The sequence below is a fragment of the Camelus bactrianus genome, chromosome 19 (genome assembly GCF_048773025.1).
Source record: "Camelus bactrianus isolate YW-2024 breed Bactrian camel chromosome 19, ASM4877302v1, whole genome shotgun sequence".
NCBI classification, from domain to species: domain Eukaryota; kingdom Metazoa; phylum Chordata; class Mammalia; order Artiodactyla; family Camelidae; genus Camelus; species Camelus bactrianus.
Genome location: NC_133557.1, coordinates 20541961 through 20564790, shown reverse-complemented (window position 1 = coordinate 20564790; position 22830 = coordinate 20541961). Strand labels below are relative to the sequence as shown.

At 52.1% G+C, this 22830-nt stretch overlaps 1 protein-coding gene across 1 annotated transcript in view; it reads right to left on the bottom strand.

Moving 5' to 3' along the window:
- SLC12A5 (solute carrier family 12 member 5) overlaps positions 1-22528 on the bottom strand; it is a 37199-nt gene extending 14671 nt beyond the window's left edge. Inside the window, exons 1-11 of the mRNA XM_074347352.1 lie at positions 22090-22528; positions 9153-9247; positions 8687-8818; positions 8152-8298; positions 7277-7331; positions 6646-6776; positions 4808-5049; positions 3865-4076; positions 2042-2212; positions 1642-1740; positions 1437-1494 (exon numbers count right to left, since the gene is read on the bottom strand). Of these exons, the coding sequence (XP_074203453.1) occupies positions 1437-1494; positions 1642-1740; positions 2042-2212; positions 3865-4076; positions 4808-5049; positions 6646-6776; positions 7277-7331; positions 8152-8298; positions 8687-8818; positions 9153-9247; positions 22090-22210 (1463 nt within the window). The 5' untranslated portion in view covers positions 22211-22528. The remainder of the gene's footprint in view (positions 1-1436; positions 1495-1641; positions 1741-2041; positions 2213-3864; positions 4077-4807; positions 5050-6645; positions 6777-7276; positions 7332-8151; positions 8299-8686; positions 8819-9152; positions 9248-22089) is intronic.
- Positions 22529-22830: the final 302 nt, after the last annotated feature.

Here is a 22830-nt window from a genome sequence, read left to right as displayed (position 1 = left end):
ATATATCCTTGTAGCTTATGTATTATATACATACCTCTGAGTCCCCTGCCCATCTTGACCTCCCCCAGTAGTGATTCTAGGAAACGTTCAAATGTGTAATATTATGTCATCCCAGACAAATCCCTTAAACTGTTAGAACCTCAGTGTCTCCATCTTAAAAGTGGGTGTTCTGGCCTCATCGTGTGGTAATGATATGTGAGAATCAAGAAAAGCATTTTCTAACAATGACACTGTCTTGAAAGGGAAGATGCTGCCTCAGTAGGTAGAGAGAGCCCTGTCCCTGGAGTGGGCAAGCAGAGGTGTGTTCAAATGGGCCATTGCTTCAGGACTTTAAGAATCAGAGGAAGGGTTATACTGGATGACCTGCTGAATCCCTTGCAGTCTTGTAGGAGGTCTTGGATTAAATGAAATGGGATAAACAGAGGTTAAGTTGCCCTAAAAGCTAAAAAGGTGTAATATATGCAAATTGTCCATTTGACCAGGTCACCTCCCTGCTTAAAACCCTTCAAGGATTCCCCCATTTTTCAAAATAAAATACAGCTCAAATTTCCTGGTGACAAAACCCAGGCCTCCAGGACCCACTTCAGCCTAGGTCTCCGCCTTATGTCCCCACCTCCCAGAAGCCAGGGTGGTGCTATGGAAACTGACTTCTGTGACAGGACCTCGTATTTCACCCTGCTGGCTGTGTATGCACACGCCCTCCACAGTGTGTGCTCCGGAAGCTCTGAACTGCTTATAGCTATAGGCACCCGTATGTGTGCACGTGCGCACGCGTGCACACACACACACACACACAGCTCTTTCCCTCCTCCACCTTTGTTCATGCTGTTCCCACTGCCTGGAATGCCTTGCCCCCTGCTAGTCACCTCGGTAACCTCTACTCAAAGTTTAAAGGGGGAGGGAAAGATGAGAAAATGTATATAAGGTACTTTGAGCAGCACCTTCTCTTCCCTGACCCTCTGAGTTCTGGATCACAGCCTCCTGTGTACCTCCATAGCCCTGGGGCTTCCTTTATCACCACCCCTACTGCTCTGTATTTCAAGTCTGCTGACAAGCATGGTTACCATCCCCAAAGAGCTCCTTTGGAACAAAAATCATGTGTTATTTATCTTTGTTCCCCCAGAACCCTGGACAGTGGCCAACACATAGACATCCAGGAAATAGTAAATGAATTAGTAGATTCTAAAGTAAAAGAAAAGGGAAGTGTCATTATCCTAAAAGAAAGAAGACAGCATTCATGCTTTCTGAGCTAGAATGACATGAGAAAGAGGAATTATAATTCAAGAAAGTGAGTGGACAAGCAATCCCTGGGACCTCCCTCTAAAAGCTCCCTTGCACAAGTTTCAGCACCCCTGCCAGGCCTTTCTCCCAGAACTTGGCCCTCCGTGCTCACCTCACCCTCCCCAGAACAGGATCATCCCGATCCCCTTACTTACTTGTCCCGAAGGACGACCCCCTCAATGCAGGCCCCAAACAGAACAACGGAGCTGATGTCTGCAGCAGAGGATGAAGGAGAATTCCCAGGGTGATGTTCCCCTTCCTTCCCACCCATCCTGAGCCAGCAGATGAGGCAGCAGCTTCAGATGCCTTCTGTCTAGCCCTCCCCGCCCACCATGGTCCCAGCCCAGCAGTGCAGGATACAGACAGCGGAGGTGGTGGCAATGGCCAGGATGGTGCCAGTAGGAATTGACTTCTGGGCATCCCGCAGGTCCCCAGAGCGGTTAGAACCAGCCATGATCCCTGTGAACAGAGGAGCAGCTAGGACAGGAGCCACAGGAGACCAGACAAAGAAGAAAGGACACCAGCCTCAAGAGTCAGGGAGCCAGGGATCTAGTCCTGGTACACTGACTCGTGTGAGAACCTGGGCAGGTTACTTGGCTTCTGCGGGCCTTAATTCCCTCAGCTGTCCAGTGGGAATGAAATCATTAGCTCCTGCCTATGTAATAGGGCTGTTGGACCAAGAAATTCCCCACACCATGACTGGCTTTCTCCTATCCATCCACTCCCAGGCAGAGTCCTCCCTCTCTGAGCTCCCTTTCACCTGTGACTGAGGGGAAGTAGATGCCAACCAGCAGGGTGAAGTAGGAGGTCATATCACTGAAGACATAGGGATGGTCCATGTCGACAGGGGTACCATCTGCCAGGCCCACCGAGGGCATCCCACGCCTCTCCACAATAACCCCCTTGGTCAGGTAGGAGCTCCAGAGGTTCTCTGTGGGGGAGACGGGGGAGACAGGATGCTCAGGGGGAAGACCAGACGTCACGATCCCAAAGCTCTGGGGCCAGGAGGTGGGGTGGGCAAAAAGAAAGGTCAAGGTCAACCACCTCTCACTCCCCGGGGCCTTGGCTCCATTTTATATCCACCAACATTCCTAAGCTCCTGCTTTGGGCCAGGTCATGTGCAGGGGCTTTGCATCTGAATCAGATCTAGTCCTTGCCCTCAAATAATCCAGTCTACTAGGGTACATAGACATCCAAAGACCTATCTCAGACTGATTCAGTATGTCCCAAACTCCCAAACTGATCTCACCACCCACTCACCACAAACCAACTCCTTTCCTGTACCTCTTATCTCGGTAAATGGCACCACCATTGACTCAGACAGCTTGACATTGCCCTCAACTTCTCCCTTTCCTCATCTTCCTTTCAAAACCATCTCCAACTGCTGTCCATTATTCCTCCCAAATATTTCTCAAATACACCTCTTCTCTCCTTTCAAGGGTTCCTCCACTTCCATACTATTGACATTTAGTAATAATTGTCATGAGAACAGATAATTCCTTGTATGGGGTGCTGTCCTATAGCATTGTAGGATGTGTAGCAATATCCTGGCCTCTACACACCATATGCTAGTAGTAACCCTCCAGTTGTGACAACCAAAAATGTCTCTAGACATTGCCACATATCTCTTGTAGGGGAGGGGGCGGCAAAACAGTCCTGATGGAGAACCACTGCACCATTTCCACTGCCATCACTCCATCACTATAGGTCAGAAAACCGTCATCCCTCACCTGGACTCAACATCAGCCTCCTTCAAGACCCCCGACTCTGTTCTTTCCCCTACTTTTAGCTTATCCACATTAGCAGCCAGAGTGAACCTTCAGAAACAACAAGCTGTCCTCGTCTATCCCTTACTCAAAACCCTTTGGTGGCATTATTGCCCTCAGAACACAGTCCAAACTCTTCAACATGGCTTCCAAGGCTCACCACAGTCACTCATGCCAGCCTCTCCAATATCATTTCTTGCCCCTCCTTCCTTTGCACTTTATGCCCCAGTCATACCAAATTACTTGTGGTTGGAAGGACACAATATGCTCTTCTGTGTCTGCATGCTTTTAGGCAAGCTGTTCTTCTGCATGTAATTCCCTTATTCCCCTTGTATAACTGAAATCTCTTATTTGTCCTTCAAAACCCTTCTCAGATGAATCCAAGAAGCCTTGTCTCACCACCTTATACACATAACCACGTCCTCCCTTGGGAGGTCTCTGTTCATTGAATGCACATCTACACATGTCATAATTTATTTGCTATTACATTTGTCTCGGCTATTAAACTCCTTGAGGCCAAGAACTGTGACTTACTTATGTTGTGTTCCTGGTGCTCAGCACAGTGCTAGGAATTTAGCAGGTGCTTAGTGAATCCTTGTCAAACTGATGACTTTCCCACTAGGTGGTAAGATGCTCACATGCTCCCTTTCATCTCTAACCCTCCATTATCTCAAGGACAGAACATGTCCCAGAGTAGGTGCTCAGTTAAAACTCATCAAATTTAACTGAATCCCAAGTTGAGTCCCTTAATCCTAACTGTTTAACCCAGAATCCCTGCAGTGCTCCCTGGACACCAGACCTCTTCCCTTCCTCAGACCTTTGATGAGGCCACTGGCAGCGCCAGGAATGCCCTGGATCTCTGTGACATTGTTTCGGGTGAAGTACTCATCACAGGTGGCGTTGAGGAATCGGGAGGAGCAGAAAAGGCCCCAGAGCCGTGTGGTCACTGTCTCATTTCCTTCCCAAGCCAGCTTGGCACAGACATCAAAGCCATGGCGAGACAGTGTGCGATTCCCCAGGAGGCATATCCTGGGGAGAGAAACAAGGGAGGAAGTTGGGGGGGGATGTAACCTTGCCTTGGCTTCAGTAGAACCACCAGGGGAGCGCGAAGAAACACAGATGCCAGGGCCCCATATCCAGAGATTCTGATTTAACTGGGATGGAGCGCAGAATTGGCATTTTTTTTTCAAAGTCCCCCAAGTGATTCTAATATGCAGCCACAGTGGCAAACCATTTTAGTGCAGTGCTATGTTTCAGCACTGTGGACAGCAGTCTCCACGTGCCATTCTTCTGGGCAATAAGATGTAGAGCAATCTGTCCTAGGGAAAGAGGCAGAACCAACAGGGATCTGAGCCCCTGGACTCTCTCTTCAGTGTCCTTTCTCATGATAGAGAGGTGTTTAATGCTGAGAAGTTGTACCATCCACAAGGTAGTCCCCACCCAGGAACAGTTTAACTAATACAAAGTTTTTGTCCCTTCAGAAATCATTCCATTTGGCTCTTCCGAAGTCCATCCAACCAGCATGCAATTGACTTTCACAAGGGAAACTCTGCCTACCTCCAGCAATGTTATCCCACCCTAAAGAGATTGCCCCTAAACCGGGAGAGATTTCCCCTCACAAAGGAAGTTACTCTGAATCTACAATCACTCCAATTCTGAGAGATGGGGACAGGGGTGTTGGCAGAGACTAGTGTGAAGCCCCTGAAACCAGGCCAGGGAGGAGGAGGAGGATGCCTTAGGCTCAGAGCAGCAGCACTTACGGGAAGTTGGGTGGGTCGAAGGCAGATTTGATGACCCCAGCATAGATGGCCAGGATAGAGAGGATGACACATCCCAGGAAGACAAGGGCAAACTTGTTGACATATTTGACGCCCACAAATACCACAGTGGCCATGCAGGTGAGCACACAGGTGCCATACACACGCATATTGTTCAACATGGCTGCTGCCTCCCCGCTGGCATCTTCTGCCTTAAAAATGGCCATAGCTGGGAAGAGGTAAGCCTGTGGGAAAGGGGTGAGGCAGTCAGGTGAGTAACCCAGTGAGAACCAACCAAGAATCACCCCAAGGAAATACCCTGAAGTGCAGGCAGGGCTTTGGGAAAAATATACTCATCACACCATATTGACAGTAGTGGAAGACTAGAAGTAACATCCAATGATAGTTGGAACAGTTGAGGAAATCATGGTTTGTCCTGCAATGACTGCTATACAGTCATTAAAAGATGATATAGCAAAGATGTTGGGAGCAATTCTTAATTTCTGTGCTTTTTGTTATCAAATATAATTCTTAATGATTATTTGTTGTTTTTGTTATTTCAATTAGAAGGGCGGGAATAAATTAGACATGTTTGTACTCTTACAAAAGTTATTTTCACTTGTAAGTTATATTTGCAAAGAGAGTTAGTTAGGGAAATCTATTGCGTTATATTTTATAAAGACAGAATATCATGTCGAAAAACAAAAACTAAAAGGATACACCAAAACGTTAATAATGAATTTCTTCAGGTGACTATTATTTCCTTTTTTACATTCTTTGATATTTTTCCAATTTTATGCAGGGGGCAGAATTGCTTTTATAACTTTTTTAATTTTGTAAAAGTCACAAAGGCCTATTATTATTCTCTCATAATTTGGCTCCTCAGGTCCTTTATTCCCCATCCATCCTCCCTGTCACTGGATGACTCCATTCTGTCCCCAGACCAGAAGCTATGACATCTTTTAGTTCTAGTTCTCTGAAGCAGTGTGGTAGGGTAGACAAGCACCGGCTTTGGGGTCAGAAAGACACAGATTCATATCCCTTCCACACATTCCTTAAACTCCCTGAGCTTTGCTTTCCTTATCTGTAAAATGGGGACATCTTCTAATTCATGGGAGAGTCATGAGGATAAAATAAAATGACACATTGCAGGTCATGGGGTCTGGGTAGAGTAGGGGCTTGGGAAATGTCAGCCCCACTGTCTATATACCGAGGAACCCTCTTCAGCTCCCACCCCCTCCTTCAGGGGCAGGAAGAATCCAGACCAAAGTCAGCAGCCATCTCCTTCAAACACTGCCCACGAACCTGACTTCTCAACTGTCCCCACTCTTAACAGATCTCTTTCTCGGCTCTCTTCTTCTTTGCAATCACTAACCATCAGCCCTCTACAATTAACATTCGTGGAGGGCTGAGAACTGTTCTGGTCACATAGTAGGCAATCACTGTGGGACCTTACTATTTTTATTTCTACCATGATTTTACTCTTCTCAACCCACTTCTGCCACTTGGTAGCCAAGTGACCTTGAGCAAGTCATTTCACCTCGCTGAGCTTCTCATTTGTAAAATGGGGATGATAATACTTAAACCTCATGAGAATTCAAGCTAATGACTGTAAAGCACTTGGAACTCTGCTGAGAGCACAGTGGGTTCCTGATAAACGACAGCTGTTCGTGTTACATAATTAGCGTATCTTGTCTCCCCGACTAGACTGTGAACTCTTTAAAGACAGAACCACATCTGATTCCCCTTCCTGAGTGGCCTAGCCTATAGGAGGTGTCCAGGGAGCATCGATTAACTGACTGACAGCCTGGGACCCACACCTCCTCTTCGGTCCCTCTCACCAGTAGGATTTCGATGGTGCCCAGGATGTACATGGCCCCAGCAAACGTAGTGCCCAGGTAGAAGCAGAGGCCCACGGCACCCCCAAACTCTGGACCCAGAGACCTGGAAATCATGTAGTAGGAGCCGCCAGCTGCAGAAAGAACCCAGTATCAGCAAGAGGTTCAAGGGGCACCGGGCTGCCATAGAGGGTAAGGGGGCATCAGAGACAGTGGTGAGAAGGGGATTGCTCTGAGCCTCACAAGCCTTACAGGCCGTAGCCCTGGGACTGGTGGGAGACCCAGCCAGACACTCTGAGTGGATTTTACAGCGCTAATTACCATGTTGCTAATTACCCCTCTAAGGAGGTCATGGCTCAGAAAATAGGATGATGGAGAGGAGGGTCATCAGGCAAAGGGAGGAGATCTTGCATTGCCCTTTACAATACCATCAACAGCCTCCCTCTCCTCCCCTTAATGGGCTGCCCCCACCTACCCCATGAACATTGTAGCCCAGCCTCTAGGTCTGCAATATTGCCTCCCTGAGGTCCTGATGGCTGCCAAAGCCCAGGGCACTGTCCCTCCTTCCAACTTTCCAGACCTCTCTCCCAACCATTCAGGCCCCGTTCCCCTCCAAAAAGCCCCAGTCACATACCAGGCACAACACCATTGGTTGCAATTGCACTCATGGAAATGGCCGTGAGCATCGTCTGTGAGAAGAGAGATCATCAGAGTGGTAGCCGGAGGGGAGGGGAGCCAAACCTTATACCCTACAAACACCCGCCAAACCCACAAGTCCTCTTCCACTGAGCTTCTCCCTGGTCCTGTTCCAACTTTTACTCCTGCCAAGTCCTTCTTGTCAAGAAAACCTCTTATTCACCATGCACATGGAAGAAACACAAGCTGTAGCATCAGAGAGCTCTGGAAACCCCCGCTTGGCCTCTGACCAGCTGTCTAACCAGAGACAAGTCACTTCATTTCTCTAAGCCTCAGTTTCTTCATTTATTAAATAGGTGTACTAGCTTCCACACTGGATACCTTACATGAGCAGGTGGAGCAAGGGTCACGTGTGAGGAAATGTAAATGTCACAAGAAGTAGGTGTTCAGTGAACATTTGATTTTTCAGAGAGGATGGGGATAATTCAGTTACAATGCTGTTTGTGACACATAATCCCATTTTTTGTGAGTCTGGACCTACCAAATTGCTACCTATTACACATGAGTTTTATTTCTATACATCTTTTTCATCAATGAGTCTGCATTACCTGTGTAATCACACCCACGCACATGTGCACAAGACACACACAAACACACAAACACAGATCCAGGTAAAACCTGGTTAATAGCCATCAGGGACCAGCCTGTGAGATGCTGGAAGACCCAGTCAGACCTAATTTACTCTCAAATATTATACGCAGTGGTTCCTATAAAAAGCTCTGGTCTCATGCTTCCCCCGCTCCCCTTTCCCACCCCCAGGTCCCTGCTCAGCCCAAGCTGTCAGAGAATGGGAGAAAGGAGAGTGTCACTCACACAGGAGCAGCAGATGAAGACCATGCAGAAGGACTCCATGATGCCTGCGATGCCCACCACCCAAGTGAGTCGCAGGAAGAGGATGACACCAAAGATGTTCTGCAGACACGGTAGGTACACGCCCATGAAGGTACCCATACGGGGGGCCTGCCGGAGAGGCCAGCATCAGTTTCTGCAGCCCCTAATCACTACCAACACCCCAGGCCCACTCCTACTCCTCTATTCCTCCACCCACCACTTTCCTTTTCCCTCCATCCCCATCTCTTCATCCCTTTTCCCTCTGATTCTCATCCCCCTTCCCTCCTCCCCTCCTTCTCCTGTCTCCCGTCAGGTCTCCAACACCTATCCTTCAAACCACTGCCCCTCCCCTGCATCTCTATCCCTCATCTCCAATCCCTTCCCCTCCCTCCACCTCCAACTTCTGTCCCTCTGCCTCCATCATCCATCCTTTCATCTGAGTCCATCTTTCCTCCCCCACCCTTTCTCCCCTCTAGCCCGCTTTCCTCCCTCATCCCTTCTTCCCCAAGGCCCTCACCTGTACCGGCTTCTTTTTTCCACCCTCATTGTTTTCTGCCTCTTCATGCTCCCTACTTCCCTGGGGCAGGTTGGTGTAGTTGGCCAGGCCACTAAGCAGGGAGGATACCATGGGACTGGTGTCCATCTCCTCCTGTGGAGGGAGGTTGTCAGTGTTAGGGTGCTAGCATCTAGAAGGGGGGGATGAGCTAGAAGGTAGGAGGCAGAGAGAGATGGGGACCAGGAGGGCAGACCATTGAGGCTGGGATGAGATGGGGAAGGAGAAGGAATAGGCAAGGAGAAAAGGGAAAGAGGGTGGTAGGATAAGGAGGGGGGAAGGAGAAGAAGGGATGGGGAGGTTCAAGAAAGAAGGTGGATCTGAGGGAGGGATGGAGAGGAGGGACCTATTCCCCAGGGAAGGAGGGAGGGTGCAGCTGACGAATGGGGAGATGAACTGTTGTGGAGGCCCAACACCTTCAGCAACCCACCTCAAACAGGGCCATGTTTTTGCCATCATACTCCTTTCCCTTCTCTGTGTCGGTGCTGTTGATGAAGGGGCTGCTCTCCTTGGGGTTTCCATCACCTGAGAAGGTAGAGGAGTCAGGGGTCTGGCACCAGCTGGTTGTCCTCCATCTGCCTGAGCTTCCAGCTGTGTGGCCACTTTTGCTCTCTAAACCTCAGTCTGCACATTGGGAAACTGGAGCTAATACTACGGCCCTGGCAGAATTTTAGTTGACAAAGTGTATAAAGAGACTAGTGCACTCCCTTGCACGTATGGGGTATTTAATGAATGTAGAAGTGCTTCCTTGCTCTTGAGGGTCCTACCTTATTCACCATGGCACCCTAGATTCTCCAGGGCCCCCTCCTTGACCATAACTGGCCCCTTCTTGGTGTTTGAGGGTGGAAGCATGCTCTTTCCTAAGGGGAAAGGCAGAGAACACTGCAGTCCGAGGCCCCAAGGATACTCCACCTCTTAGAAAAGTGACCCCCTTTGGCATCTCCTATGTCCCTCATTCATCTTCCATCAACATGTATTTGCTAGATGGCTACTATGCGCCAATATGGGCATGGGGGTGGGAAAAAGAGTAAAACACAGAAGAAGACACCATCCCTGTCCTTGGGAAACCCAAGGGCAGGGGAGATAAAGCAGTAACCAGGAATTTCCTACCCAGAGTGGTGGGTTCTGTGATACAAGATGAACGAGGGACTGTGGGAACACAGGAGAGGCATTCAGCCCAGCCCGGGAGGTCACGGAAGGCTTCTCAGAGGAAGTGACGTATCAGCTGAGAACTGAAGGATGAGTAAGAGCTAGACTGCGGGGCAGGGTAGGCAGGAGGGTGTTCCAGGCAGCTAGATGATCAGAACAGCATGTTCAATAGCCCAGAGGTGAGAGTGAATGGATTGGGTTAGAGGAGCTGAAAGAAGTTTGATCTGGCAGGAGTCTAAGGAAGGGGCATGGAGGGGAGGAACACTGGAGGTTGGGGAGTGGCACGTGAAAAAATGAGACTGAGAACGCTAGTGTGAGCTGGGTCCTTAAACAACTAAAAGGCCTTGTGAAAGATGTTGGACATCATCCAGAGGACAGCGGGAAGTCATTGAAGAGTTTCAGGCCCCAAAAAAGTACCATGAACAGAATTGGGTCTTAGAGCAATCACTCTGGCCTTTAGATGAAGACTATAGAAACTGTTTAGGAACTTCCAGTAATCTGGGCAAGGGCTGATGATAACCCAGACCAAGGCCATGTGGAACAAGGAACAGACTCCAGAGTTATTGGCACATATTTCTATGCCAGATATCTGGGGGTGTGGGAAGGAGGAATCTAGGATAATTCCTGGGTTTCTAGCATGGGTAAATGAGTGGATGATGCTATTTAATAAATGGGGGAAAGGAGGAGACAGGGGATGTGGAAGATGCTGAATTTGATTGGGTGTGAGGCACTGTAGGACACTCAGGTGAATATGCCAGAAGCACTTGTATATATGGATCAGTCTGGGTCCAGGAGATAGGCTGAGTAGGAGAAAGAGATGAGGGTAACCCATGAAAAGTTGTGCAGGATGTGTGTGAAACAGTGGGCCTGGATGAGATCATCCAAGAAGAAAGTCTCTTGGGCATCAAGAAGAGGGTCCTTTCAAAGAGATGTAAGGGATCTCTCACAGGCACATTGCCCTGCTTCCAGCCATCGCACTTCCTCAGTTTCAGGGCTGAATCGCAGTAGTAGACATCTCTTTGGACCCTGGAGATAGTCTCCAATGACCAAAGTACAAGTGAAGTTGAGGCCCTACATATTCTGAATTTCCTGTCCCCTCATCTCCTGATAGCTCTCTCTCCATCTCCATCTGCCCAAACCCTCCCCATCCTCTCCTCCAGGAAACCCATCCAGAGTCCATCCCCAGAGCATTACCTGCTATAAATCTAATCTCATCCAAATTGTAGGTGGAGGAATTGGTGCCTCACATACTCAAGGGATACCCACTACCCACTGTCTCCTGTCACCACCTCCACCTCACCCTTCAAGCCAGGAACTCCTGGTTCCCCAAACAGGGGCCATCACCAGCTCTTTTTTTCTCCTCACATATGTGACTTCCTGGGACCAGCAGATCTGTCCTCCCAATGGGATACTGGCACATAATGGGTGCTCAGGAAAAAGTCTGTGGAGGTAATTTCCCCCAGGCTCCCTTCCTGACCCTCAGGGTCTCAGAAGAGCTGTTTGGGGCCAGAAAAGAGGAGAAACAAAATTGAGGTGGGTTCCTCCTCTTTTTAAAATGCTGACAAGATGCCTCATGCTCTTATCACACTGTACTGGGAACTAGAGGGGTTGAAAAAGGATGAGATGAGAAGAAATTTCTTAATGGTTAAGAAAACGGGCTGGAGTCAAGGAGATTCAGGTTCCAGTCTCAGCTTCCTTGGCTGTGTTGGCACTTTGGGCAAGTCACATAAACTAAGCCTCAGTTTCCTATTTTGCAAAAGGATAACAATCGTGTTTAATTCGTAGGGCTGTTGTGGGAATTAAGTAAAATGATATCTGTTGGGCATGCCTAGCACAAGAAGTGTAGCTGTTACTGTTACTATTACAATTACGATTATTATTAATATACTATCGTGCCCCACCCAGCCTGGGCTCCCCATCCCACATCCCTTCCCCAGCAGCAAGATTTAGGGACCCTGTCTCCTGCCGGGCTGGGTCCCTCTGCCCCACAGCATCCACTCATAGGGGCAGGACAGCAAGACCCAAAACCTCCCTCCCCTTCTCCTTCGTGGAGGCGCAGAGCGCGTGCTGTGTGGGAAGTGGGGCGTCGTGGCCGGAGACCCGGCATCTAGCAGCCCCGCGCCGGTCTCCATGGCGACCGCGCGGGCAGAGAGCGCAGCGCGGAGCAGAGCCGGCCACGCGCCCGCAGTTGCTTATGTAACGCGGCGCGCAGCTCGGAGCTAGACTCTGGGCCGGATCCCAGCCAGGAGATGAGGGCAGGGGAGGGGGCAGCTCAGTAGGCTTGTCTTGGGTCCCGCCTTTCCACCCGTTGTCTAGATGGGACGCCAGGCTTCCGGCCTCGTCTGCCAGGGCTGATTTCGGCCCCTCCCTGGAACACCGGTTGAGGGGGAGGGATGAGCTTCGTGAATTCTCAGAGCAGGACCACGAAGGGGGATCTCGCCCTGATTCCCCAGAGCCAAGAGTCAGGATGGTGGGAGAGCGCAGCGCTGTGCGCGCGAGAGAAGCAGGGCCAGACTGAGGCTGAGCCCTCTCCGCCCCCGCCCCCGCCCCCGCCCCCTGGGAGCTCTCAGCCCGAATCGGCTTTCAATTAAGCTGCGGCGGCCAGAGCTCCTGGGGAGGAAACAGGCGAGTGGTGCGGGCTAAGGAGCCTCCCCTGGGGGCCTGGGGCCAGGCCTGGGGGAATCCCCAAGCCAGACTAGGGGAGTAGGGGAGGGCGTCAGACCCCAAGAGGGAAGGAGACCTGGGGGTCAGAGACAATATCCTTGTGTTCTTTAGTCCAGAGGAGCCCTCTTACTCTGGTCATTCCCACCTCTCCGAGGTCAGCACCCAGGTTCTCTTCTACATTTCCAAGAACCAGAGATGCCAGTGGCTCTCGGTCTGATGGTTCCGCTTCCCTCAAGTCCAGTAGGTCCTTAGGACCCACCACCACCACCATTTCCAGGCACCACTGGAAGGCCTTCTTTCTCTCTCTGGGACTCAAATCACCTGACCCAGGTCCTGGCCAGTCTGGTTCCAGGTCCTGAACCCTTATATATAGAGAGAAAGTCTCCAGATAGTTCTGCGACAGAGTCTAGAAACTAATGGAGAAGGTGTAGAACTGAAGGGGTTCCTGGTTTGACTCCTGCTCCACACACATAGATGCCTCTTTTCTAGGCCTCCTGAGACCCCATGGAAACCCTGTGGCCCAGCAAGTCGTCATTATCAGGGGAGAGAAAGCAAGGCTTGGGAGATTGGACTGTACCCCATGTCTGGGGGAGCAAAGCCCTCTCCTCAGAGTGGAGACAACTCAAAGGGATCCCAGGTGGAATTTATCCACCTTCATTCCCTGAGCATCGCGTTGGGATGCCTGACTCTGCTGCAGACTCGACTTTGCCAAACCCCTTCCCCGCTGCAGCCTAAGCCTGCTGTAGAGGGGGGCAGCTGCATATTGAGGTAACTCCAGGGTCACTGGGGAGATGAATGAGCTGCCAGCCAGTAGTTCCTAGTCCTGTATACCACTCAGCCTCAGGGAGGAAGAAGGGGTGTCAGACAAAGGATCCAGGACCCTGGTGTCCACAGCCTTCCCAAGCGATCACTTGGCTCTGACTTGGATCCAGGATCCCTAGGACTTCAAGTCAAGGCTGCCAGTCCCTAGAAGACCCTGCTCTTTCAGCCCTTAGTGCCTTGGGACATCCCTGGGGGAGGTCTGCAGGAGTCTCGGCCCAGAGGGTCAAGCAATGCCCAGGGGAGCATTTGAAGGCGCTGAGCGCAGGCAGCCAGAGCGGGAGGCGCGCTAGTGCGCAAGGGACGCAGCGCCGCTGGAGGGTGGGGGTTGGGGGCGGCTGACAGCCCTGATGGATGGCTGAGACCGCTGAGGGGCGGCGGGGGGCATGGGAGCCCGAGGGGGTGGCTGGCCCCAAAGACCTTGGAGCAGGGAAACCGCGGAGGAGGGCGGGGGAGAGCGGGAGCTGCGAAAGGACTTGCTCCAAGCCCCTCTGCTCCTAGCGAGTCTCCGCACCCACCGCAGCGCGTCCGCAGTGTCCACGCGCGGCGCCGGGGATTCAGCCGCTGGGACCCCATTCCTGAGGCCTCACTGGGGAAGCTAGCAGAGCTGACTAGAAAGACTCCCCCCTGTCCCGCCCTGGAAACCTCACTGCTATCCCAGGGTACCCAGAGGAAGGGGAAAGAGGGAAGAAAGGAGGATAATCTTGCTTCCCGTCCTGAATAGGAACCCAAGGGAACGCGAGAGGGAGAGGGAGATTCCGCAAAGTAGAGCTGAAAAATCCCTGGAGGAGGTACGCTTCAGTCTGAGGTCGGACCTCGGGCTGCTTTGGGGGAGGGGGCCCAGATTGCACCAAGTGTCCCCTTAAGGAGACACCGCAGCCCGGACGGGGGCTGTCATCTGGCTTCAACCCCCTATAGGCACCTACCCCCCCACCTTTCAGCTGGAAGTCTCAGAGCGAGGGACTGCAGCAGACTGCGCCCCCCCCCCAACCCCCGCGCCACCAGTCCACGCTCTGCGCCAGGACGCCGGGGTCCCTTCTCGGGGAGAGGAGCCCTCCTCCCACCCGTCGAGCTACACGTCAGCTCATTCTAGCTCTTCCAACCCCTTCCCACCGCCTCCCCGGCTTAGCTAACCCACGTCTGCCCCCGGGCAGTGAGCAATGGCAACCTCTCAGCCCCCAGCCCTGCCCCGGGGCGCGGCGCATTCCAGCACCTCGGACAGCGCCTGGCGCATTCCAATAGAGCAAGGCTCCAGGCCGCCTTGGGTGCCCACCGCCCGGTCAATCTCAGCCTCTTCCTTGAAGGAGGCGGCCCCCGCTCTGTCTCTAACCCCAGAGCTGCCTCCTCTCCTCGCCGCCCCCGGACCGCTGCTTACCAGGGTTGGCTCCCCCATCGCCGTCCTCGCAGTCCGTCAGGTTGTTTAGCATTGTGGCGGCGCGGAGCCGGGCCCGGGGATGGCTGCACCGCCTCGCCCGTGCCCCTCTGCCCGCCTTTGCCGCTCGCTCGTTCTCTCGCTCTAGCTCTCTCTCGCTCTCCGCTCCACGGAGGAAGAAGCTGCAGTGCCCGCCCGCCCGGCGCACACACACTCGCACACGGACACACGCTCACACCCGCGCGCGCCCCCTCTCAGCGGCGGCGCTGCTCACCTCATCCCGTATGCAGGAGGCGTGAGCCACTGGCGGGGTTTTGTGGGGGGAGCGCGGGAGGGAGGAAGAAGAGGGGACGAGGGGCGGGCAGAGCGCGTCTGGAGGTCCCCTCGCACGAAAACTGGGGGCTTGCACGGGTGGGATCAGAGAGTGCTGCGGGGGACAGGGGCCTCGCTTCCCTTGAGCAGAAGCAGCTCCGCCCGCCCCCCACTCTCCAGCGCAGGCGGGGCCGGCACGTGGGCAGGTGCCATCCCGCGCCCTAAAAATAACGGCAGGGAACTAGGTCGCGGCCGCGGGGAGGCGGCCCCGCAGCGGCTGCCTGGCTGGGGGTCTGGGGTGACCCCTAGAGGGAAGATGAGGGGCACTGAGGCAGTGAGGGTAGGACGCCATGGAATATGGGTCCCTAGAGAGCCTGTCTGCAAAGCTGGGGAGGCCAGCCCTGAAGAATGGTGGAGAACCAGACTCTCTCCCATAATCACTGTTCAAGAGGTGGGAGCTTGGGATGTATAGAGGCCAGAGCCTTTAATTGAAGCACTGTGCTGCCCCCAGGGAGGTTCCGGGTCACTGGGCTGAACTGTCTGGCTCATCCTGTCTTAAGATGGGAGGTATGAGTCTGAGAAGTTGCAGTGAACCTTTTCATTGTGCTTATACTGATAAAAATCCTAGCATCTCTCCTCCAAGAAGAATCACTGGAGTCCACAGACAAGGACCCTCTTGACTGTAGAATGACCCTAGGAAGGAGAGGTGTTGAGGAGAGAAGGCAGCAGTGAGGTTCCACTGGGGATGGTGCAGCCTCTAGGGAGGGCAGACTGGTCGGAGGCTGGCCAGGGACAGAATGGGGGAGGGGAAAATGAGGCCGCCTGTCGGTTTGGGACCAGATTTTCTCCTGGGGCGGGAGTGTCTAATCCCCTAATCCAGGATTGCTTTCTGAGGATTCCAGAGCTAACATGCTTTCTGTGTTCCTCCCCCTCCCTTGACACTAGTCCCCCAGAAGCTTGATTACCCTGGGACCCCTCAGCACCCCTGGAATCCAGGCTTGAACTAGTGAAGCAGCATCAGAGGTTTGGACCCTTTGAGTCCCTGGAAGATGTAAACATCCAAAGGGGAGGGCAGATAAAGGGAAAATGATTTTCCAGACTTACCCTAGCTCCCAACACTAGCCCTCTAAGTTCCAGAGCTGGAGAGGATCGAGTCAATCATCTTAGCTAATGCACAGCTTTCATTGTACAGGTGAAAAAGCTGAGGCCCAAAGAAGGAGAATGACTGCCTAAGAACACAGTGCCAGTCAGTGAATGGCAGAACTTGGTCTAGAATCCAGTTTCCTTTATTCAAGTTTAGGATTCTTTTCCTCAACATAACCTCTTTTTAAGTGGATCCTGCATCCAATAGTAGGGGAAAGAATGTAATCATATCCAAACTGCTCAGCAGCCTCTAATCCTTGGCTACTAAGAAAGGAACAGGGACTGGGCCTGAGATGAGCTCTTTCCCATTTCTTGTGCTCAGGCTTCAGAGATGCAAGACTAGAGTGGCCTCTCAGTTTGCAGCTGGAGGTGGGCCCAGAAGACCTTCAAGGGTCATTTTTAAAAACAAACAAACAAGCAAGCAAGCAAACAACATCTACTTGACTGGATACGCGGTTATAGGACGTAAGTTTTCAGAACCATGGACAGGGCCTGCCGCTCAGATTCTGTTGCTAAACATTTGTCAGTGGTTTCAGATTGGGTCAACCACAGAGTCTTCGATGACTGACTGGGAGGGGCCACTAGTAAGGTATCCTTGCCACTGGGTTTTGTGGACACTGGAAGGACTCTTTAGGGTGGAGAGCTAGCTATTCAGGCAAGGTGTGAAATTTGGTCTTCTTGGCTTTCCCAGAGAGAAAACCACCAAAAAAAGTGAGATGAGTTTGGATTGGTGACAGGGGTTAAAAGGGTTGCAGGTGGGTAGGCCAGTGTTCAAGAATTTCTAAGCATTCCATTACACACACACCACCACCACCATCACTACCACCACTGGCATTATGGTTTTCTACTAGTCCGTAGAGAAAGGTAACATAGTAAAATGTGTAACATGTTTGTCTGAGAAGTGCTGTGAAATAAATTAAGTGCTGAGGTTTTCCAGCAATCCCTGGTCTGGGATGTTCCGCTAGGGGTATTTCCTTTCGTTTGTGGTCCAGAGCCCTGGCTACTCAGGAACTGAGCCTGCCCACAGAGAAAACCTAAATCCCAAGGGAGTACAGGTGAAGGCAGGAGTCATTCCTCTTCTCCCAGGTACCCCGTCTGTCCACCCTCACAGACCCCCAATCTCATGAAGCATCTGGGATTCAGGAAATTGTGGTGCTATCCTGTCCTCTGCCCCCAGACTCTGTGTATCTTTGGGCAAAGCTGACTTCCTCTCTCAGGGCTTGAGTATCTCCATCTGTAAAATGAAAGGGTTGGGCTGCATAATCCATAGGCCTTTTTCCCACTCTTAAAACTCTTCATGCTTGCTCCATTTATCTCAGACTAAAGCCACAGAGCTCTTCCTGAGGAGGCAAGGCCAAGTAAAGAGACAGCCCCAAGGGGAGACCCCAGTCCTTTGATTCACAGCCCCCACCTCTCAAGAAGACTGATCCCTATTCTGGCCTCAGGCCAACCCTATGCAGTGAAGCTTTCAGAAAATACATTGCAGGCACCTCCTATACTGCCAGCTAGGCCTTGGCCAGTAAGGTGACACTCAACTCCGAGCCCCAGGAACATGGCTGCCAGCTCAGCACCCCATCTCCACCCGGAGCGCTAGGAAGATCTCAGGCCAGGGGGATCCTCTCATTAAAGATGAGATGCAGAGCTGAGCAGGGTCTTATTTCTAAACTATGAGTCTCTAAAATTCATCCCCCTCCCACTTTATGCTTCTCGGAGAGAAAGAAGGTCAGGGAAGCTGCCTCATAAGTATCAGGATTTGGAACTGGAAGAAACTTTATAAATTCTTTTTACCAGTCCTCATTTATGGAGAAATTAGAGTCTAGAAAGTCTGGAAAGGTACAGATTTTCTTCATGGGTTGAACTTGTGGCAAACTAGGGGCTAGAATCCAGCTCCCTGACCTCCAGTCCAGGCCCCATCCGCTGAATCAGGAAAAAGAGCTGTTTGGAAGAAACTGGAGCCACCTGACTGGGTTCTTTTTCCATGAAAGGCAGGCAGAGTGCTCCTCCTTATGGCTTAATCCCTATCCACCCTTGTCTCTATATCATTAACCCTACAGTCTAACAGACCCACCCAAGCTCCAGCCTCACAGAGCCAAGGCCATGAACTCTCTTCACTCTTCTCTCCCTGACACGCAGGCCCTGTCCTCCAGACCCAAAACGCAGTGAATTGATGAGTCCGGCACACAGCACACCCCACACATACAAGGCTCGCTGCAGAGCACGTCAACCACCATCGTCTCCGTGGTAACCGGGGGCTTAATTAACAGGCTGCAGCCCTGTCACCATGGCAATCGCACCCCAACAGCCCCCCATTCCTCCACTGATTCAACCCATCTTCCCTCTTTCTCAGTCTAGACCCCCTTCTCACTGTACCCACCCCCATCCCCACCCGACCTGGAGAGCTGGTGCCCAAAGATCAGATCGCTCTGGTTCATTGAGAAGAGGGGAGGGGAGATAAGGGGGATGAGAGGGAGGGAGGGAGAGAGAGAGAGGGAGCAGCTCATCACCATGGCAACTACAGCCCCGTTCCTAACCAGTTTGTTGCCATGGAGATTCCCAGGGCTCACCTTGGGCTGAGGTACTGGGCAGTGAGGTTCTGAGTCCTGGCTTGAGGAGTGGGTGACTGGGAAACTCCTTGGGTAGGCTGGAGATCTCCAGATCAGATATTTATACCAATAATTCAGTGTTGTTCTTCCCAATTTACAGATAGACTGAAACATGAGGTTTGGGTATGGGGGAGGTAGAGAACATGACTCTTCTAGATCATCAAAGAATCTTAGCATTTTTATGTTTAGAAGGACCCTCAGATAGCTTCCTGTCCAATAACTTCTTTATACTCAAGATGGGGAAATTGAGGCTCAGAGAGGGGAAGCAGTGTGCCCAAGGCTACACCACAGAGCCTGAGCTAGAGCATGGATGGGCTACATTGTGATCTTGCTCCATCCCCCTAGCATAAGTTGGCCCCCTCTCACTTCATGGGGACACATCCTAACTCCTATTAGTTTTAACCAGGGCCACACCCTTCCTAGTGCCCTGTCTTCCTAATGAGAAGCTGAGGCACAGCAGAGAGTGGTAGAAAATGATGGGGCAGTAGCTCAGAGTTGTAACAATTTGTCCCAGGTCCACTTCTATCCAGCCAAGTCACCACTGATCTTCCCATGGTACAGATGAGGCAATTGAGGCATGGGAGCTGCAGCCCAAGGTTAGTGGTTGATTCGAGGATCAGCTACTGACTTGCTTCTTTCACCCCCATAAGTTGCATTCCCACCTACAGCTGATTCCCTGGCAGCAGGAAGCACCTCCAGGGGCAAACACCACTTCCTTGATCCAGAATGAAACACAAGGCTCCTATGCAAATAACCTACAAAACCTCCCCCAACCCTTCCTCCACCTTCCACATACTGTCATCTCTCCCCATGGGCCTGGATGAGGACAAGAGGTTGAGAAAGCATCTCCCTGGGGCCAGAGCACTGACACAAGAACAGCTCTGGGAAAGATACCAGCAGACTTTGTGTTCTCCTAGGGAGGCCATGTGCTGGAGGCTGTCTCAGGGCGTAAGAGGTTAAAATTCCCCAAATTACTCTCAAGATGGAACTTCAATAAACTCATGCACACAGGTATCCACCCAACAGATAGACATGGAAATTCACACATCAACATGCCAATCAACACACTGACATACAGTGACATACGTAAGCACTGACTCACTGACTGCTCCACGGGTTAACAGAGCTAGCATGGGATGCCCCTCCTTCAAGACATGCAAAGACCCACACCACCTCTGCCACATGCCCACAGCACTCCAGATTCACATCCAGTTTGCACACACACCTGCACACCCAATACTGGGAGCTGTATTTTACTTCAATATGCAGGATCTTGGAAATGGGAATGGGAAGATTGAGTAATTGCCTTCGGATAAGAGAGAGCCATCTTATTCACAGGCAAGGGGATGGGCAATAGCAGGTGAGAAGGCAGGAGTAGGGGAAGTAGGAACCTACAGCCACTCCCCTTCTCATATGAAGGGCAGTAAGCACCTATTAAGTGCAAGGCTGTGGGCTTGGAATTTGGAACACAGAAAGATATGGTCCCTGCCCTTGAGATGATGGAGACACACAAGTAAATAACTTCCATCCATTGGGACATGTGCTATAATGGTGCAGTGGGCAGGAGAGGAATGTCTGTCTCTGCCTGGAAGTGAGGGAGAGTGAAAAAGGTTTTCAGAAGAGGTTAAATGAGCTATAACTTAGAGTGAGTAGGAGTTTCCCTGGCTAATGGAGGTGGGGAGAACAACATACAGGTATACAGGAGCAGATGAGGGGGGAGTTTGAATGACAGGCTGAATGAAAGGTTTGGCGTTTATTCTACAAGCGATGGAGGAGGGGGGCTTGTGTGGAGAGCAGTTAGGACAAGATTGGAGGCAGGCAGATCAGTGAGGAGGCTGTGTTCTTGGCCATGTGAGAGCTGATGGAGGATTGGACCAGGGTGATGGTGACAGCAGGAGAGATGTGACAAGATTCAGGATAAGTTTGGAAAGTGTCATGGCCAAGACAGGAGGACCAATCAGATCTGGTGAGGTGAGAAAAGAAGTTGAGAATAGCTCCCAGAGTTTTGACTTTTAAATCTGTAAGGATGATAAGGACATTACAGAAAATGAGAAAAGGGGCAGATAGATTATGGGGAAGATTAAGAGAGAAAAGAGCCCCAAAATTCCGAGTGACCACATCCAGGAGGCGGTTTGTTCACGGGACTGGAGCTCTGCGGAAATCTCGGCCTCAGTTTGGTAATCTGTCCAATGAGGGGATTCAACAAATAACCCGCTAAAGGGGTTTTGGTGTAGTTTTGCTGGGGTCAGAGCGAGCTCACCTGCGGCTCAGCAGTGACCCCTGGCGGCCCGGGGAGGCTCTTCCTCCTCCCCGCGCTGGGGCCACTTCAAGCCGATTCTCCAGGCTCCTTCCAGACCTGGCGGGCACAGAGCCAGCGAAGGGACCCCTGACAAGTGCCCCCTGCGGAGAAGACTGTGTGCATACAGGATACTAATTCTTCACCGAAGGCTAGTAGGACTCTTTCCGTCCTCTCTCTTATGTACCCTGCGTGTAACTTCCATTACAAGACCACTGCACTGGGCCCTAAAGAAAGATACCCTCCCCCAGTCCTGCCTGAGCTGGCTCCACGCACTCCTTGTGGAGCTGAAGCAGAGGGAGCTAAGTGAGTCCCCAGGGTCGGGACTGGAGTCCCCACGGGATCCACCCAGGATCTAGCTGCCCGGGGTGGAAACTTCTCTTTCTCCTGTCTCCTTAACGGGATTCCCAGGCGCTGTCCGCGACACCTCCTGGGTGGCTGAGGATTGGAGGATCTGCCCGGCACCAGAGACCAGGAGACCCAGCGACCCGGACTCATTTTCCCTCACGCCCTCAACTCCACCCCTATGCTACTGCCCTACCCCTTCGCTGGTCCCGCCCTTTTCTGCCCCAAAACCGAGCTAATCCTGCCTCCTCCCATTGGCTCCAGACCTACCCCTTAATCACATAGCCCTCCCCTTTCCCTGGTTCCACCTTCTCCCCTCTGGTCCAGCCCCATACCCTAGATAACCCCGCCCCATTACTGAGTTCCGGCCCAGCCCCCTTGGCCCTAACCTCTTCATCATAAGATCCGCCCCTTTGCCTCTAGCCCCACCCTCTTCCCTATGTCCCCACCCACCTCGAATCTGGCCCCTCTTTTCAACATTTCCTTTTCAGCCTTCCCCCATTTCCCTAGTTCCCCGCTTTTCTCTCTTCTCTGGCCCTGGGCTTGCACCCTCTCTCATCATTCCTGGCCCCTTCCCCTCCCAAAAGAAAGCCTGCCCACCATGGCCCCGCCCCTTGTGTCGCCCCGCCCCGTTTAGGCAGGCCCCGCCCCCTGCGGCCTCTACCTTTGGCGTCTTCCCCTGAGAGGCGGCGGGGATCCGCTGCTGAAAGCCGGTGGGACTCTGGGTCAGAGGTCCCGGCAGGCCCCGCGGTGGGCAGCGAAGTGACAGTGAACCTGCGGCTCATGGTGCCGAAAGGGGCCAGGCGGCCGCGGCAGGAACCCGGATCGCACAAGTGGCCGCAGCCGGGATCTAGGAGGCAGAAAGAGCGGATTCCCAGTCTCCGCCGGCCGCCCCCCGCCGGCCGCGGCGCCGCGCAGGGTCCTAGTGCCCGCTGTGCTGAGCGTCTGTATCCAGCCACTTCGCTTTGAGGCCCTGGGTTCTCAATTCCACTGGAAGCGCTTGAGGATCCCACCCACTGCGGAGAGCTATCTTTGCACCAGGGTCCCCAGTGTGTGGCTCATGGAGCTCGGGCCCTCCTAAACACCAGGGTTTCATTCACTCGTTCATTCAACACATCTCGATAGCGCGCCTGTGTTTCGGGTGCTAGGCCCCGGGGGTACAGCATTGGATGAGAGCGACTGGCTTCCTGACCTCGTGTGGCTTAAATTCTAATGAGTGAGAGGAGAAAGAGGAGAAAGTGGGCAAACGCATAGATGATATAATTTGAGATTGTGGTATATGTTAAGAAGGAAAAGTAGGGCCAAGGGATAATGACTAAGGGGAAGGACTATTCTAGGGGATGGTCTAAGAAGACGTCTCAGAAGATTTGATGTTTGAACTGAGTCCTCACTGATGAGAAGGAGC